Here is a 16,286-nt window from a genome sequence, read left to right as displayed (position 1 = left end):
TCTGAGGAATCATCCTAGGAAACTAGGTACCTAAACCGTACCAGCATTGTCCTGAAAACATCTTAAATTTCTAATAATTGTTACAATTAATGTAACATGCGTTATTTGTCGTCAAATTTAATTCTTTAACAGGAAATATGGATGCGTTTCCGTTACCATTAACTAATTACATTTTAATTAAACTGCGAGGCACGAAATGCATTTCTTCAATTGATTATAGACAAGCATTTTGACAAATTCCGTTGGAAGAAAAATCTAAATGCAAAAATGCGTTTGCTGTTCTTCAGAATGAATTATTCCACCTTAATGTTATGCCATTTGGTTTAGTGTCTGCCCCACAGACAATGTGTAAATTAATGGATTCAGTTTTGTATCTATAGTAGAAGCCACAGTAAGAATGCAGTGCAGATAAGATGCCGACTACGTTGACGCTTTACCCCGAGCGGCGCATCAGAACCGGATTTAAGAATCACAGCATTGGAATATACGCGCACACAACAATTGCCTACGTTTGTATAAAAGACTATCATTATTGTTTTAACTAAAGCATGATTCAATCATAGATATATAAATAAGAGAGGCACATTGCCGAACTAAACAATAACATGAACAAAAATACTATAAAAAAAAGTAAAATATATCAAAAACTCTTTGTCGATACCTTATCTATATTTATCAATTTTCAATAGCTTCCATTATAAACACATTCTTTGAGAAATAATTATTATTATAAAGTCATTAGGAGAAGCGAATTAGTTTTTTTCCTCATTGTCCACGCAAAGCAAACACGTCTCTTTATCGATTTGAGTACTGACCATTAGACCAAAAACTTGTTGGCGAAAGCTATGAAAGCTCAGTTCTATTTTATTTTCGCAAGTGGATGAAAGTACGGATAAGAAGAGTTTCGGAAATGTGCAGTGTGAGTGTTCTAAATTTATGACATCCGCTAAGAGGCTGAGCAAGGTGAACTGAAACCGGTACAAAAGGGTTTTTACGATGAGGGACTGAAATTTGGAATAAGGAAAATTGTCCATGATTTTTTTTGGAATACATACCACCAACCGTCGACAGCATAAAAAACAGAGTGAAGGATGCTGAGGACCTACCAGCTTTTTTAAAAACTACAATGTGTAGGCTCGTAAATGACATGAATTTTAAATATGGTAAAAGAGATCGAGATTCGATAATAATGGAAAAAAAAAGATATTATATCCTGGTGGCACATATATCTCAGACAAATAAAAACATTAAGGAGGAAGAAGGATAATATAAACCTTGTTTATACCGATAAGTCTTAGATTAACGTAGGTGCTTTAGTCAAAAAGGAATAAAGGGACTCTTATAAAAGGGCTCTCTACTGGACTGAAAGCTCCAACCCAAAGAAATCCCCGATTTGTTCTTCTTCATGCTGGAAGCGAAACTTGTTTTGAGGCACAGGCCGAATTAACCTTCTTGGCCAAGAAGGGAACCGCTGATTACCACGACAAACTGGACGTTAATCTATATGAAGAATTGTTTGAGAAGACAAAGAAAACGTTGTCGTTTTGGATACCGCGTTATATCCCTCCTACAAATTTGATTTCCCGAAAAAATTGTGGAACAAAAGGCAAATCAAGGATATCTAGTCGAAAACAGTATTTTCTTCGAGGATGATTACCTAAAAAGTAAATTACTCGATAATGTGATACAATTGAAAAACATATGGCGTTAAGATTTTGAGATTGGCGCCTTACCATTACGAGCTGACTCGGATTAAGATGGTGTTAAGTCAAGTGAAAAGGTATGTGGCTTCAAACAACGTCGATTTTAAATAAAAAACGGTAGAACGGTTGGTGAAAGAAACTTATCGACGAACATCTAAAGAACAGTGGCAAAATTATGTGAACCTCGTCAAGAAAGTAGAAGAAAAAATGTTTGCGGTGGATAATTTGCAGGAAGATATTGAACACGTGATAATTCGTATGGAAGGTGATTAGTATTAATTAACGAGAAATGCTCATCCTCCTCAGTCCTAATCCCTTTTGGGATGTGGTGACACCATCAGGCCTTTACAGTTTTTGCACGATTTCTCTCCATCCTTCTCTGTCCTGGGCTAGTTGTTAGGCTTCATGTAACCCTTGGTTAATCAGTATTTTTGTTTAATTTACCCAACGGCTTGGAGATCTTCCCCTAGGTCTCTTTCCTTCAACTCTAACCTCGACTATCAGTTTTTCCATCGTACCTGTTCTTCTAGCAATGTGTCTAAAATACTGCAAATATCTCTGTTGTATTTTTTTAAGCAATCTATCCTTTACTTTAAGTTGTTCTAATATCGATACGTGAGTGCGATGATCAATCCAGAATATTCTCAATATGCGTATTGCTAAGCTAGAATTTTTCCCAATTTGCTACCAGTTTCATCATAGCTGTTCTAGCAATAGTCAACCTTCTACGTATATCTCTGTCACACCCTCCGTCATTTGTTATTAGGGTCCCCAGGTATATGAAACTATTTACTATTTCAAAGCCCCCAATTTCCTTAATGTGTTGAAGATTATTCCGAGCTCTGTCTACTATCATGATCTTTGTCTTACTCCTATTTAGCTGTAGTCCATATGTTTTGCTTTTTTTCTCCAGACGTCTCATTATGTCTTCCATGTCTTCTTGATTTGCCGCGATTATTAAAGTGTCATCTGCATATCTCAAGTTATTGATTTTTTGACCTCCTACAGATATTCCACCCTTCCATTCCGTCTAGTACCTTTCGCATAATGTGTTCGCTGTAGATATTAAACAGAGTTGGCGAGATTATGCATCCCTGCCTGACACCTGCCTCTATTCTGAAATGATCGGAATGGGTGTTATTTATTTCTACTGTGCACTTATTATTTTCATATAGACTTCTAATTAGTTGAATTAAGTGGTGGGGTGTTCCCATTTCCGCTAGTATAAACCATAGCTGCTGCCATTTGACTTTATCGAAGGCCTTTGTGTAATCCACAAAGCACATAAGCATAGGAGTATTGAATTCACGAGTTTTTTTGATTAGTTATCTGACATTAAGAATGTGTTCTCTTGTGCCTTTTCCTAGGACAAATCCCGCTTGTTCTTCTGATATCTGAGGCGATAGAGAAGCTTTTAGTCTTTCATGTATTACATGAAGTAGAACGTTGCTTGCATGGGATATTAGGGTTACCGTTCTGTAGTTGCTGCAATTTAGCGGAGTTCCTTTTTTGAATATAGGGATGAAAGTGGATGTTGTCGAGTCGTTGGGCCACTCTCCGGTTTCCCAAATCTTTTTGCAGATCATATGCATAACATTTACTCCGACATATCCAGTCTCTTTTCTGCGGTGATCTGGTCTGCGCCAGGAGATTTTATATTTTTTAACTTTTTGATTACCTTTTTTACCTCTGACTTTACAATGTTTGGTTCTCGCTCTGCAGTGAACTCATCATGATTTGCATTCTGGGGATCAACTTCATATAGACTTTAACAATATTTTCTTCAAAAAAATTAATTAAAATCCTTTGTAAAAGGTATATATTTATATTAATTAATTAATATTTTCTTCATACCTCCGCAATCCCTTTCTCGTCATTTATAATATGTTGGTTTTGATCCATTATTGTCTGTGTGATTGGTTTAAATTCCCTGGATAGATATCGAACTTTGTTATATAGCTCATTATAACGAGACTATATACTATAATGAGAAATACCTCAGATTTAATGCAAATTTTTTTTAGTACTGTAAGTACACTATATTTTAGTTATGATCTTCTTGTGTATTTTATGTGTAATTGTGTTTGGAGTTTCTTGTGAGTTTTTTGTGCATAACGATTTTAAACTTTGTTTGAGTGAACAACCAGACTGTGTATCTGCATAACGTGATTTATGGATTAGTTGTGATGGGTTCGTTTTCGAATGCAGAGTACGCAGACATTCTGTTTCTCTATGGCTGGAGTGGTGAAAATGCATCTGCAGCATGTCGAGATTATTAGCACCGTTAACCTAACCAGCGACTTCCCCATGTAAGTGTCTTTATTAACACATATCGACAAATTAGTGAAACTGGTAGTGTTAACAATCCTGTTTTCGGTATTAATCCTGGACGTTACGGTCCTGGTGTAGACGCCCACATTTTGAAAGCTGTTACGAATGATCCTACCACAAGCGTCAGAAAAGTTGCTCGACAGTTAAATGTCTCGCAATGGAAGGTCTGGTCGGTAGTGCACAACAATGGACGCTACCCTTATTATTACACGCCATTGCAAGGTCTTCAAGACGGTGATCCAATTAGAAAGGTAAATTTTTGCCGCTTTTTATTAGATGCAGACATCAACGATGGTAATATACTTAAAAGTATTTTATGGACTGATGAATCCAGTTTTAATAGAGAAGGAATAACAAATTTTCACAACCTGCATTACTGGGCACATGATAATCCCCATCTACCGAAAGAAACATCTTTTCAGCAAAAATTTAGTGTCAATGTTTGGGTAGGAGTTATCGGACGAGAGTTAATAGGCAGGTTAAATAGTCAAGTGTACTTAAACTTTCTAGAGAATGAATTACGTGCCGTTACGACTTGGTTCAACAATCAGTATCCCAATAGGTGGATCGGACGAACTAGACCGATTTTGTGGCCTGCTAGATCGCCCGATTTAACACCGTGTGACTACCACATCTGGGGCAGATTCAAAGAACTTGTTTATCAATTTCCAATCCGAACTAGAGCTCATTATAAGCAGCTGACATTATAAGCGCAGAACTGAGGTTAAAAGTAACCACATCAGAAATACGACGCAGGGCAAGAGCGTGCATTAGGAATGGTGGTTCTCATTTTGAACAACAATGACGTGTTTTTTGAAGTTTATGTACATACTTAATAAGGCATAATAAATGTTGCAAAAAGCATGATGTACCGTTGTTGTGTTTTACCTTTCTTACCCGTTTTATTAATGAAGGTTATTTTAACAATGCATTAAGATTCAACGAAAGGTTTTTGCAATCTGAGCAAGTAATACGTAAGTCATTTTGTATGTCAGGGAAGTATCTCGCTTAGATAATTTGTTTAAAAATAAAATAGACGAGCAGCCTTATTTTCGAATATTGACAAATTTAACATTATTTCGGAAACCTTAACAGTTTGAGCGATACATTATTAGCAAAAATATTTGAAAATGGCGTCCACTATTATCCCTTAAAACATTTTCATCGACCTACCAAACACCCTATATATATTTATCTTGTCGTATAGGGTAAACTACTTGCATATTTTTTTGTATATATGTATATACGTATTTACGAGGTATTGGATATTTTATGTATACAGACATTTTATATAGAATGAATTTGTGTTTTTTTTGTTTATTTAATTACTTAACTAAGTTAAATTAATGAGTAAAGATTTTTGAAACGAAGCGCGTACGGTCTTGATTGCTCAGTCTATCCTCAAACTACCACCCAACTACCACTGTGCCGATATCAGCGGCATCGCTGCGCGCCTTATGACCAACACTGCATTCTAACTGGGGCTTCTAATATACATGATAATGCAAAAAATATAGCAGAAACCAAAGATTTAGCGTTTATTAGTGTTTTTAAACGTTACGTTAATATCACAACAAAAATATTTTTTATTAGAACTTACCTCCTTCGGCTGACTTTTTTCACCTACTTCTTCATTTTTGGTATTTATATATATTTTTGGTATTTATATATATATATATATATATATATATATATATATATATATATATATATATATATATATTTATGCACCAAATTCACAACATAATAGTCAAAGTCTGGGAAGAAGAACAAATGCCAGAGGAATGGTGCACTGGAATCATATGTCCACTGCACAAAAAGGGAGATTTGTTGGAATGTAAAAATTATAGGGGTATAACTCTTCTGAATACAATGTACAAAATATTCTCCAACACCCTGTACAGCCGTTTAAGTACGTACGTGGAAGAAATCCTTGGTGAGTATCAAAGCGGTTTTAGGCCAGGTAGGTCAACAATTGACCAGATTTTTGTGCTACGTCAAATCTTAGAAAAAACCAATGAATTTAATATTGACACGTTCCATCTCTTTGTGGACTTTAAGTCAGCGTATGATAGCGTCCTAAGAGGTAAATTATACGAAGCCATGAATGAACTTAACATTCCCCATAAATTAATAAGGCTCGTAAAAACAACTATGAGTAAAGTGATCTGCAGAGTGCAAATACAAGGCGATATGTCACAAGCGTTTGAAACATATGCAGGGTTACGGCAGGGAGACGCGCTGGCGTGCCTTCTCTTTAATATAGCGTTAGAAAAGACTATAAGAGATGCCGAGTTACACAATAGGGGAACAATCTTTAATAAATCAACGCAGATTATGGCTTACGCTGACGATCTGGATTTGATCGCACGTACTACACGAGGACTTAAAGAGATGACTTCCACCTTCTTGACAGCCGCACAAAATATGGGCCTTAAAATAAACGAGGAAAAAACCAAAATGTTAGCATCTATTCCAAATAATAGAGATAGAGCTAGAAACGCCGAAGAAAACTTCAGTATAGACCAATATAATTTTGAGGTAGTAAATAAGTTTACATATTTGGGTTCTCTCATAACAAACGATAATGACACATCTGAAGAAGTAAAACGGAGGGTACTGCTAGCAAACAAATGTTATTTTGGACTAAGCAAGCAGCTAAAAAACAGAAATTTAAGCCAGAAAACCAAACTAATAATATATAGAACACTCATCCTACCAGTGCTGACATATGGGTCAGAAACATGGACCATCTCCAAAACAGACGCAAATCTTCTGCTCGTCTTCGAAAGGAAGATACTAAGAAGAATAATGGGCGCATTCTGTGAGAATGGTATTTGGAGAAGGCGAAATAATTTCGAATTGTACGAGAAGTATAAAAAAATAGTAAATGGTAGAGATGTAATATCCTTCATAAAAATAGGTAGGCTTAGATGGGCTGGACATGTGTCAAGAGCAAATGAAAATTACCCACCCAGACGAACTCTATTATCGGTCCCAGTGGGAAATAGGAGTAGAGGCAGACCACGACTGAGATGGAGGGACGGTGTGGACGAGGACGCAAGGAAAATCGGCGCGGCAAATTGGCAACGGTTGGCGATGAACAGAAACGACTGGCGAAATAGACTGGGGAAGGTCAAGGCTCAACTAGAGCTGTAGCACCACTGATGATGATGATATATATTTACTTATTTATATACTTAAGTCCTCTGTGTTTACTGCTTTTTTTTAATAGTTTTTTTTTCATTTCAATATATTTAAAACGCTGCAGTGGTAGCGTTTAGGTAAAAACGCTAAAATGTTTTTTTAACACTACAGTGACACACTTAAGTACTTCGTCTGCCATTTTGCGTAGACTGTTTGTAGCAACTATGGTTGCAACTGATAAGGCACACAACGTGCGTATTTCAGCTCGGGTGGCACTTACAACGGTATGGTTTGGCATCCCTCAATTTTTAGAACATAACAAATTACTATTCATTATCTTTAATTCAGTTAACCCTTTCGCTACGGGCCAAGTATCGGTTGCGCGTTGCTCATATACGGCGCCGGGAAAATTTTGCACTTCGCGATCGAGACGGCCACTCAGTTGTTTACATTCTTTATATCGAAGTGTTGAATTGTTTTTAGTTTGTCGGCAGTTTTTTTATGTTCGTTTTATCGAGGTAGTGAAATTTTTTTCGTAAAACTTCAAAAAAACGGTATTCAGAAAGTACGGCGCTAGGGTGGTTGATGTGCTGCCGTGTATGTACGGCATTAATATGGTGTATTTGTGGATCGTAACGTACATGAACGATACTAGTGAGCAAGATGGACAATGTAGAACGTACTATTACGATTATAGCCCCTTAAAGATGTAAATATTTAAAAATGTACGGTGGCAGAACCTGAGCGATGGAGATTATTTTGCGTAATAGTACGGCTCTCGCTTATCAAAGTTGCAAATGAAAATCGTACTTTTACGGCAACAGTATCAAAAGAGTTAAAAGATATTTTTTAAAATATCCTTAAGTTGCTTTTGGAGTTATATTTTCTTTTTTCACTCTATGTTAAAGTTTTTTATCCGCAACAAAATGTTCGTTTCTGTTGGGTGTCTATTGATAGACCAAGCTCCTATTAACAGTTTTAAATATGAATGCTGCAATGTCAAATAAAGGATGTCTTATGATTTTTTTAATTCTTTATTATATATAACTAACTAAAAAATTCTAAAAATTATTTTCTGTAGGTATGGAAAGAGTACTAGAATCTGAAAATGGTCTATATGCATATTTGATGGAGTCGACTCAAATTGAATATCAAATACAAAGACACTGCGAACTACGACAAGTTGGAGGATGGTTAGATAATAGAGCATTTGGAATTGCAATGCCAACAGGTATGTTTATTATATCTAATTATTTTTATGGAAATTATGGCATCATCATCATGATTACATAGTGCTAGAATCCTGGCTGGGTCTTGGATAATTGTACAACTTTTTTTGAATTAATTAGATCTTTTGTAAATCTGTAGTTAGATGAAATGTTTCTTTTTTTAGATCTGATTGAATCTTATCTATCCATTGTATTCTAAAACGTCAAATTGGTATTTTTCCTGTAGTTATCTAATCCCAAACCAGTTTTACTAAATTTTCGTTATAAAGTCTTTGTTAAGGGTGTTTTTTTAGAGATATAGAAATGTGAGTTGTTGAAACTTTTTTACCTTTCGGCCATTTTGACAGCTGTCAAGTGATTTACGTTAAGTTTGGTTTGGCATTTCAGCATGAATAGACTTGACTTCTGAACAACGCTTCTAAATTGTACAAATCTATTTTGAAAATTGTGGTTCTGGTCGAAATACGTATCAGAGTAAGTATTTCGATTAATCATGGAACGTTTTTACACTACGTTTACTCTAAATGATAATATGCACCCACAGACACATCGTAAACTGCGTACAGAACAAGTTGTTGCCGCTGTAGAGCGTAGCACAATGGATTTATTAAAGGGCACGTTTGGTAACTACATAGTTTCACGTTTCGGGTCATGAATTGGCTTCTAAGATTGTGCGATTTAACACTGTTAGACTATTTTATGTGGGTATATGTGAAGGTGTTAGTCTACGCCGATGAGAATAAAACGATTGACCACTTGGAGTACAACATTCGAAGCGTTGTTGCCGATATACTGCCACAAATATTGGAAAAAGTGATTGAAAATTTGACTCCCAGATTAGACTACCTCAGAGCAAGTCATGGTGGTGATATGCCAGAAATCATATTTAAATTATAATGCCAAAAGATTATCTATCGAATAAAGTTAATTTCATGTCAATTTATAACAATCATATTTGTTTTATATTATTTTAAAGTTCTATACCTCTAAAAAACACCCATTACGTAATTTACGCCGTATGCATAAATGATGTCTATAGTATTTATCGCCCACTTTGTCTCTAATTTGGCTAATTATATTATTAAATTTTTATGTATAATCACATTCCTGACATATTTTTGTTAGAGTGTTTAAAAGAAAAATAACAGTATGTTTTTTAGAGAATTTGTTACACAATATGTGTGTTTTGCCTATTTTTTTACTAGAAACTATTATAATATTAATAGTAATAAGTCATTTGGAAAGTAAATAGTCTCATATACATATGTTGTTAAATAACTTAGTAAGGGCTGTGACTTAGTGTCCCTCTAATAGCTTTTAAATTTCACTAGATACTTTGTCAGATCCTTGCAATTTACTATATTTAATCCGCTTAATGACCAGAGTTACTTTTTTGTTTGTTATTTGTGGGCCATAGTAATTTAATATCCATAACAAACGTTAAACGGACTTCATTCAATATCCAAGCAACTTTCATCCAATAATATTAATCATTGATGACATACTCATTCAAAATGTTTTGTTTTTAGATGCTAATTATAGAGGTGCAATAAATAGAGCTATTTTAAAACTGCAAGAAGATGGATCACTCAACGAATTGAAACTAAAGTGGTGGGTGGAAAAGAATGAAAATGAGGAAGAGGATACGGAGCCTTGTCAATCAGAGAATCCTGTTTCGACCGAAGAGTTATCGATAGAACATGTGAGAGGACTGTTCATAATTTTAGGTATTGGAATAGGCATTGCATTTGCAGTTGCCTTGTTTGAATTTTTGTGGAATTTAAGGCACATTGCTAAGGACCAAAATGTAAGTTTAAATTATTTTTTTATTACGTTTTTTAAGTTAGTATCTCTTTTACTGGCAGTAAAAAGTCTGTAATACTTTCTACAGTATTACAGACTTTTACATTTAACTTATTAGATATAATTTTTTCTCTTTTTTTATTATGATACGAAAGGCCCCTTTAGTGGCTGCTGTATATGCGTTATATAGAGACGTGACGTCACTTAGTTTAAAAAAAGATAAATCTTTTTATTTGGAATCGTTACTCGTACCTTTTAAGTAAGATAAAGAGTAAATGGTAAGTGATAGGAGAGCTAGGACGCAGACACGATAGCTTTAACACGCATAAAAAAATCAAAAAGTTTACGTATACTAACAAGAAAAGACAGCTTAAATGGTTAGTAGATGTGAATAATAAACTTATTGTAGACAAAAAAGAACAATTACAGCAGTGGGAAATTTATATAAAAAATGCTTTACGGATTATTGTCATGTAACGAACACTCTTGACCTGAATGGACCAAAGATATTGAAAAGTAAGGTGATAAAAGCTGTAAATCAAACGAAAGATAGAAAAGAAATAGAATGCGTTGTAATATCGGTTGAATTGTTGAAAGTTTTTAACCAGAACAACCTGCATGTAGTTTTAAAACTAGTCAATAATGTCTACAATACCAGTCAAATTGCATCTGACTGGTTGAAATCTACGTTTGTGACATTTCCCAAGAAATCATGCTTTTAGACCGGCAGTGAATATTGCCTTATAAGTTTAATGGTCTGGTTCTGAGGGTTGACATTATTTCTTTGAGCAGTATTCGTTTTTACGATTGGTAGGTTGTTAACCTTGCCAATCACCATCCGTATTTTATCTGGGCTTGGAACAGCTGTAGTAACCGCAAAGTTACGTGATCCAACCCTTAATTATTCCAGACTCTTAAACAAAACATTAAAATTGGCAACCAAAATGATAACAAAGAAATTGAGCACTAGCAGAAGCGAAATAATGTTTTATATTGGTAAGATCATGCACTGACACTATATTTATAATGAGGCAAGTGCAGGGGAACTCACTAGAATACAACAAACCGGCATATTTATGTTTCGTGGATCTTAAGAAGACAAAGCACGTGGTGTTCGTGTGTATTAAGGTATAAAAAATGCTTATTAAAAGCTTAAAATTTTTATTGTAAAGAAGATCTTTTCGGAATTAAATCATTCCATCATCAGTTTACTAAAAGAGAGAGTAAAAATACCAATATTAAAAAAAAAGTAAATTAAAATTTAAATATATAGAAAGAACACGTTGGTTTTTTACTACTTACATAAAAAGTTGTTAAAAACATTGTATGGCCACATAAAAACATTGGAAGGACATCCGTATTAAAAAATCGATCCGATAAATTGGTATTTATCAAGGTAAATGAAATAGACTGTTAACTTGATTATTAAAAACTGAAAAGGGGGGCATCTTACATGACCCCCCTTATTTGGTGAGGTTTTATAGACTTACATTACCTCTGATCTGTTCTGGAGTCTTGGGCTAACTGATAGAAAGATGGTATGAAAAATCAGTTAGTACCCGTCAATGGCAAGCGGAATGATGTAGTAGGAGCAAAAGTCATTGTGCTTAAGTTTGTGAATAGGCAGCCTGCATAAAAGGGAAAGTGATATATGATTTATACAGGCGAATCGGTAAAAAACAACATATATCATTCGCACAACTAGGACATGACGAGTGCGAAAAATGTGAGCAGTTTACTCTTCATACCCAGAAAAAAGAGAATCTTGACATATCGTGTGATATATGTAAACAATGAAAAGTTCATAACGAATTAGTTATAGAAGCTAGAAACGCATATAAAAGCTTTTCTGAACAGGAAAGATCAAATAATGCAATATGTTTTTCAAGCGACATGCAGAAGGTTATCATGTTGCCAAGAGTGGACATGTTCAAAAAAGTATTATTTGTAAAGCGTTTAGTAGCCTATCATGAAACCTTTGCACCTGTAGGGAGAAAAAGTAAATCAAAAGTTCACTTCATTTTGTGACATGAAGAAATTTTAGGCCGCAATAAAGAAGATAATGTTAGTGCGTTGTACATGCTTTTAAAACAACACAGAGATATTGAAAAAATAGTTCTTTGGTTAGACAACTGCTCTTCCCAAAACAAAAACTGGTGCCTTTATACATTCTTAGTGTACATAATAAACTCTGATGACATTGCAGCTAATGAAATAGTTTTAAACTATTTCCAACCTGGTCGTTCATTCATGAGTGCAGACAGTTTTCACCATCAAGTAGAGCAATCATTAAAGGCTCAAAAGAAAACTCATGATTTTGAAGACTTTGTTAATGCAGTGAAAAAATACAAATCTGGAAAACAAATAAAATCATCATCACGTTTGTATTTAAGTGACATAGTTAATATTAAAGCTGAACGAGGCAGTTATCATTTGTTGTGCAAGACAAAATATGATGTAATGAGCCTCTACCTGGACTTTTTACAAAAAAAATCAATGAAAGGGATTAAACTGCCCAGCCATCACACTGCACATGTGGATTTCCAGAAGATAAAAAGAAAAATATCCTTTAGTCATTAAACGAAGTTCTGCCAGAGAATCGAAAACAATTTTGGAAAGACTTGCCTACAAACATCTCAGCCAAAAGACTGAACCTATTGTGACATTCCTTCTACTTATGTAAAAGTATTGGTTATATTTTTATAAAAATATGTTCTAATATGTATAAGTTAATCAATTCCTAAAACTGTATATTAAGTTTATTTTTCTTACATTAATAGATTATAAAATATCTAAATGCTGTTTTCTTTCAACGATATAATAAAAATGTAAAGCAGTACATACGGCAAATATAGCCATTCACATTACTAAGGAAGAGTGCCGTATGTACGACATCATTTTATATTTTCAACTTTTTTTGCATTAAAAATTAGAATTATAGAATAAAAATTTTCATTTGTGTTTAACATAAATGTACTTGAAGAATAAACAATTAATAACTAAAATATCTTCATATTCAAAATTACAGCATTCTTCTAAACTTTATGTCGAGTTTTCTCAAAATCCTTCTATTGTTACTTACTGCACTTTTGGTTAGCTGGGCAGCTTACTTCAAAAAATTATTTTATATCTCGATCACTGTTAAAGATACGGAAATTTTAAGTAGCCCATTGAATTCTGCATGGTTGAAAATATAGGAAACCATATATAACTTAATATTCAATATTTTTGGTATTACGGCACTTTTCCTTAGTTGGGCAGTATAGTGGAAGCAGCGAAGGCTCACTTCTAGTTCAAAGCCTGTCAAGAAGAATGATTTTACGAGATTTACTTAAATAGATTATTTCATTTTCATGTTTTACCTAGAAATATTCATTAAGACACAAGTGTAGTATGATATAGATAACATACAAAGTCTTTGGTTATATACCTTGTCAATGCCTTGACTCAGATCGACAAATGCTGTTAAGCAGTACAAATTGTTTTCAAAATAATTGTGAATAAATTCCATCATTCGATAGATCCGTGCTATTGTTAAATTTTTGATCTAAAATTAAATTTGTATGTTGGTATCTTGTAGCTAATATTTTTTCCATAATTTCAGACATAACAGTAGTTATGTGTTATATGTTTAGTGGCGTTCAACTGTTTCTTTCTTCAGTTTTTAATTGTATAGTGATATATAGAGTATTAACTATTCTTTTATATTTGTAGATAGCTTATTGTGACGCACTATCAGACGAACTTAAATTTGCCAGCTATGTTTGGACGAACAGGAGAAAGACGACGTCATAATATAAAATTTTATTTTTGTCAGCAGATCTGTAACCAACAAAAAAGGACGATAAATCTCTTTGTATTTAGAATATCTTTGTTAAAAATATTAGCTTGATATTTATAACAATAATTTTGATTCTCTTGAAATAAACTAATTTGACATATGGACTATAAACATGGAAATTATATTGAGAACTACCAAAACTAATCTAAGTATTATGCCAAAAATCGTAATAATCACTACAAAAAAGAAGGCTTGAAGTTTTTGTATTTTTACAATAATACTTTCAAACTTAGCATCGGCAATACTGTCTTAATGTATCCCAAAACATTATATTTTGTAAACAAATTTTCTTGCATAATTAATTAATTTATTTCATAGTCAATTTAATACCTTTTGTTGATTTTTGGTTTTGTTGTGTTTTGTTATAGATACAGTACAATTTTCATTGTAATTTTAAAAGTCATAATAAAAATAATAAACATATAAAACAATATACATATAATTTTTTTTTTCACTAGGATAGGAGAATCCTAAATACCAAATATATATATATATATATATATATATATATATATATATATATATATATATATATATATATATATATATATATATATAATCTTTGGAAATGGAAACTAAGATTACTAGAAAAAAAATGGTCTCAGATAGAGTAGACTTAACCTTATAACTATTAAAAAACTATACAAATTATACAAATATACGCCCCAACGATTACTCTTGCACTGACGAAGAAATAGAGGAACTCTACAGCAATATAACTGAAACATTAACAATAAAAGTTACTTTAAGTATTTACCTGGTGAAAGAAAAACGACGACGGACAAGTCATTGGAAAGGATAATGTCGGTGAGAGAAATGAAGAACGAAATTGACTTCATTCTAACCAACAAGATTGCTATTATAAAAGATGTCGGTGTAAGAAATAAATTTTTAACGGGCGGTGACCATAGACTAATCAGAGCAAAAATTGTTCTAGATCGAAAACTATAAAGAATAAAAGTAATCACAAAACCAACAGTAACGAGTATAAACATTAACAATCTAAAAATAGCTCAAACCATTAGCAGTGGACAATTGGTAAAAGATTACATGACCAAACCGACAGCTCTCAATTAATGGAAATCATCCTTGATAGTGCCAAAGAATTCGGAGGCCTGCAACAACAAAATGAATGTAGGACACAGAATAATGCTAAAACAAAGAAGGGAAATAGAAGTAAGTAGCAAGATACAGAGAATACAATACACACAACTTTGTAAGATAATAAGAAAAAGTTGTAAGGAAGTAAAAAAGAAAAAACTATAGTAAAACAAGCAAAGCATTAATCATTGGAAAAAAGCAAATCGTTGCTCTAACAAACGAAACCACCAGAATTACAGACAGAAATGAGTTTATATAACTCGTGCCTGAATGTTACAGTAAACTATGCAAAGCTATTGAAATACTTGAAGAAGCGATCAGTATCCTAGAATATGTATTAAAAGTTCTTCTGAAAAAAATAGAATGAAAACTACAAAAATAAAAAGCGGTAACGCAGCTATAATAGATGGCACAACAGTAAAACTAGTTAACTGGGCTAGCTAAAAAACCTGGAAAATCTTATCAGGCATATTTACGAACTGCCTAATGTCAAGATGCATAACAAACCACTAAAATAGAGCAAACATAATACTCATTTATAAAAAAAGGTAGAAAATAGGATATCAAAAACTAAGGACATAAAAGTCTAGTCCAATCATGTACAAGATATTCACAAAGATCATCAACAACAAATTGATAAATGCATTAGATGCTGCACAACTAATGAAGGGAGCTGGCTTCAGAAGTGAGTTCAGTACCCTGGATCATGTCCATATGATTTGAGAACCAATGGCTAGAGCTGAATAATATGAAATATCACTAGCGTTAACCTTTATATATTTCGAGAAGGCTTTTAATTTTGTATATCCCAGGCAGTAATAGAAGCTTTGTCTAACCAAATCATTAACAAACCGTATATAAAGACTTTAGCAAATATACAAACAAGCCAGAGCTAATGTAAAAATTTATGAAAATACTACAGAATTTTCCACTACCAGAGGCATCTAACAAGGAGGCGCAATATCACCAAAGTTCTTCACCGCAGCTCTAGAAAATATACTCAGCAAAATTAACTGGCAGAACAACGGTCTACATATTGATGGAGATTACCTAGGTCATCTAAGATTTGCAGACGATATCGTTGTGATTGGTAATAATCCTGCAGAACTAGAAGAACTTTTAAGCGACCTA

At 33.5% G+C, this 16,286-nt stretch overlaps 1 protein-coding gene across 1 annotated transcript in view; it reads left to right on the top strand.

The window, feature by feature from the left end:
* LOC140439446 (glutamate receptor ionotropic, kainate 2-like) overlaps positions 1-14,487 on the top strand; it is a 63,836-nt gene extending 49,349 nt beyond the window's left edge. The window contains exons 13-15 of the mRNA XM_072529356.1: positions 8,263-8,412; positions 9,940-10,217; positions 13,928-14,487. Of these exons, the coding sequence (XP_072385457.1) occupies positions 8,263-8,412; positions 9,940-10,217; positions 13,928-14,008 (509 nt within the window). The 3' untranslated portion in view covers positions 14,009-14,487. The remainder of the gene's footprint in view (positions 1-8,262; positions 8,413-9,939; positions 10,218-13,927) is intronic.
* Positions 14,488-16,286: the final 1,799 nt, after the last annotated feature.

This window comes from Diabrotica undecimpunctata, chromosome 4, assembly GCF_040954645.1.
Source record: "Diabrotica undecimpunctata isolate CICGRU chromosome 4, icDiaUnde3, whole genome shotgun sequence".
Classification (NCBI taxonomy): Eukaryota; Metazoa; Arthropoda; class Insecta; order Coleoptera; family Chrysomelidae; genus Diabrotica; species Diabrotica undecimpunctata.
The sequence above is the reverse complement of the archived record's forward strand: the minus strand, read 5'-3'. Positions and strand labels throughout refer to the sequence as shown.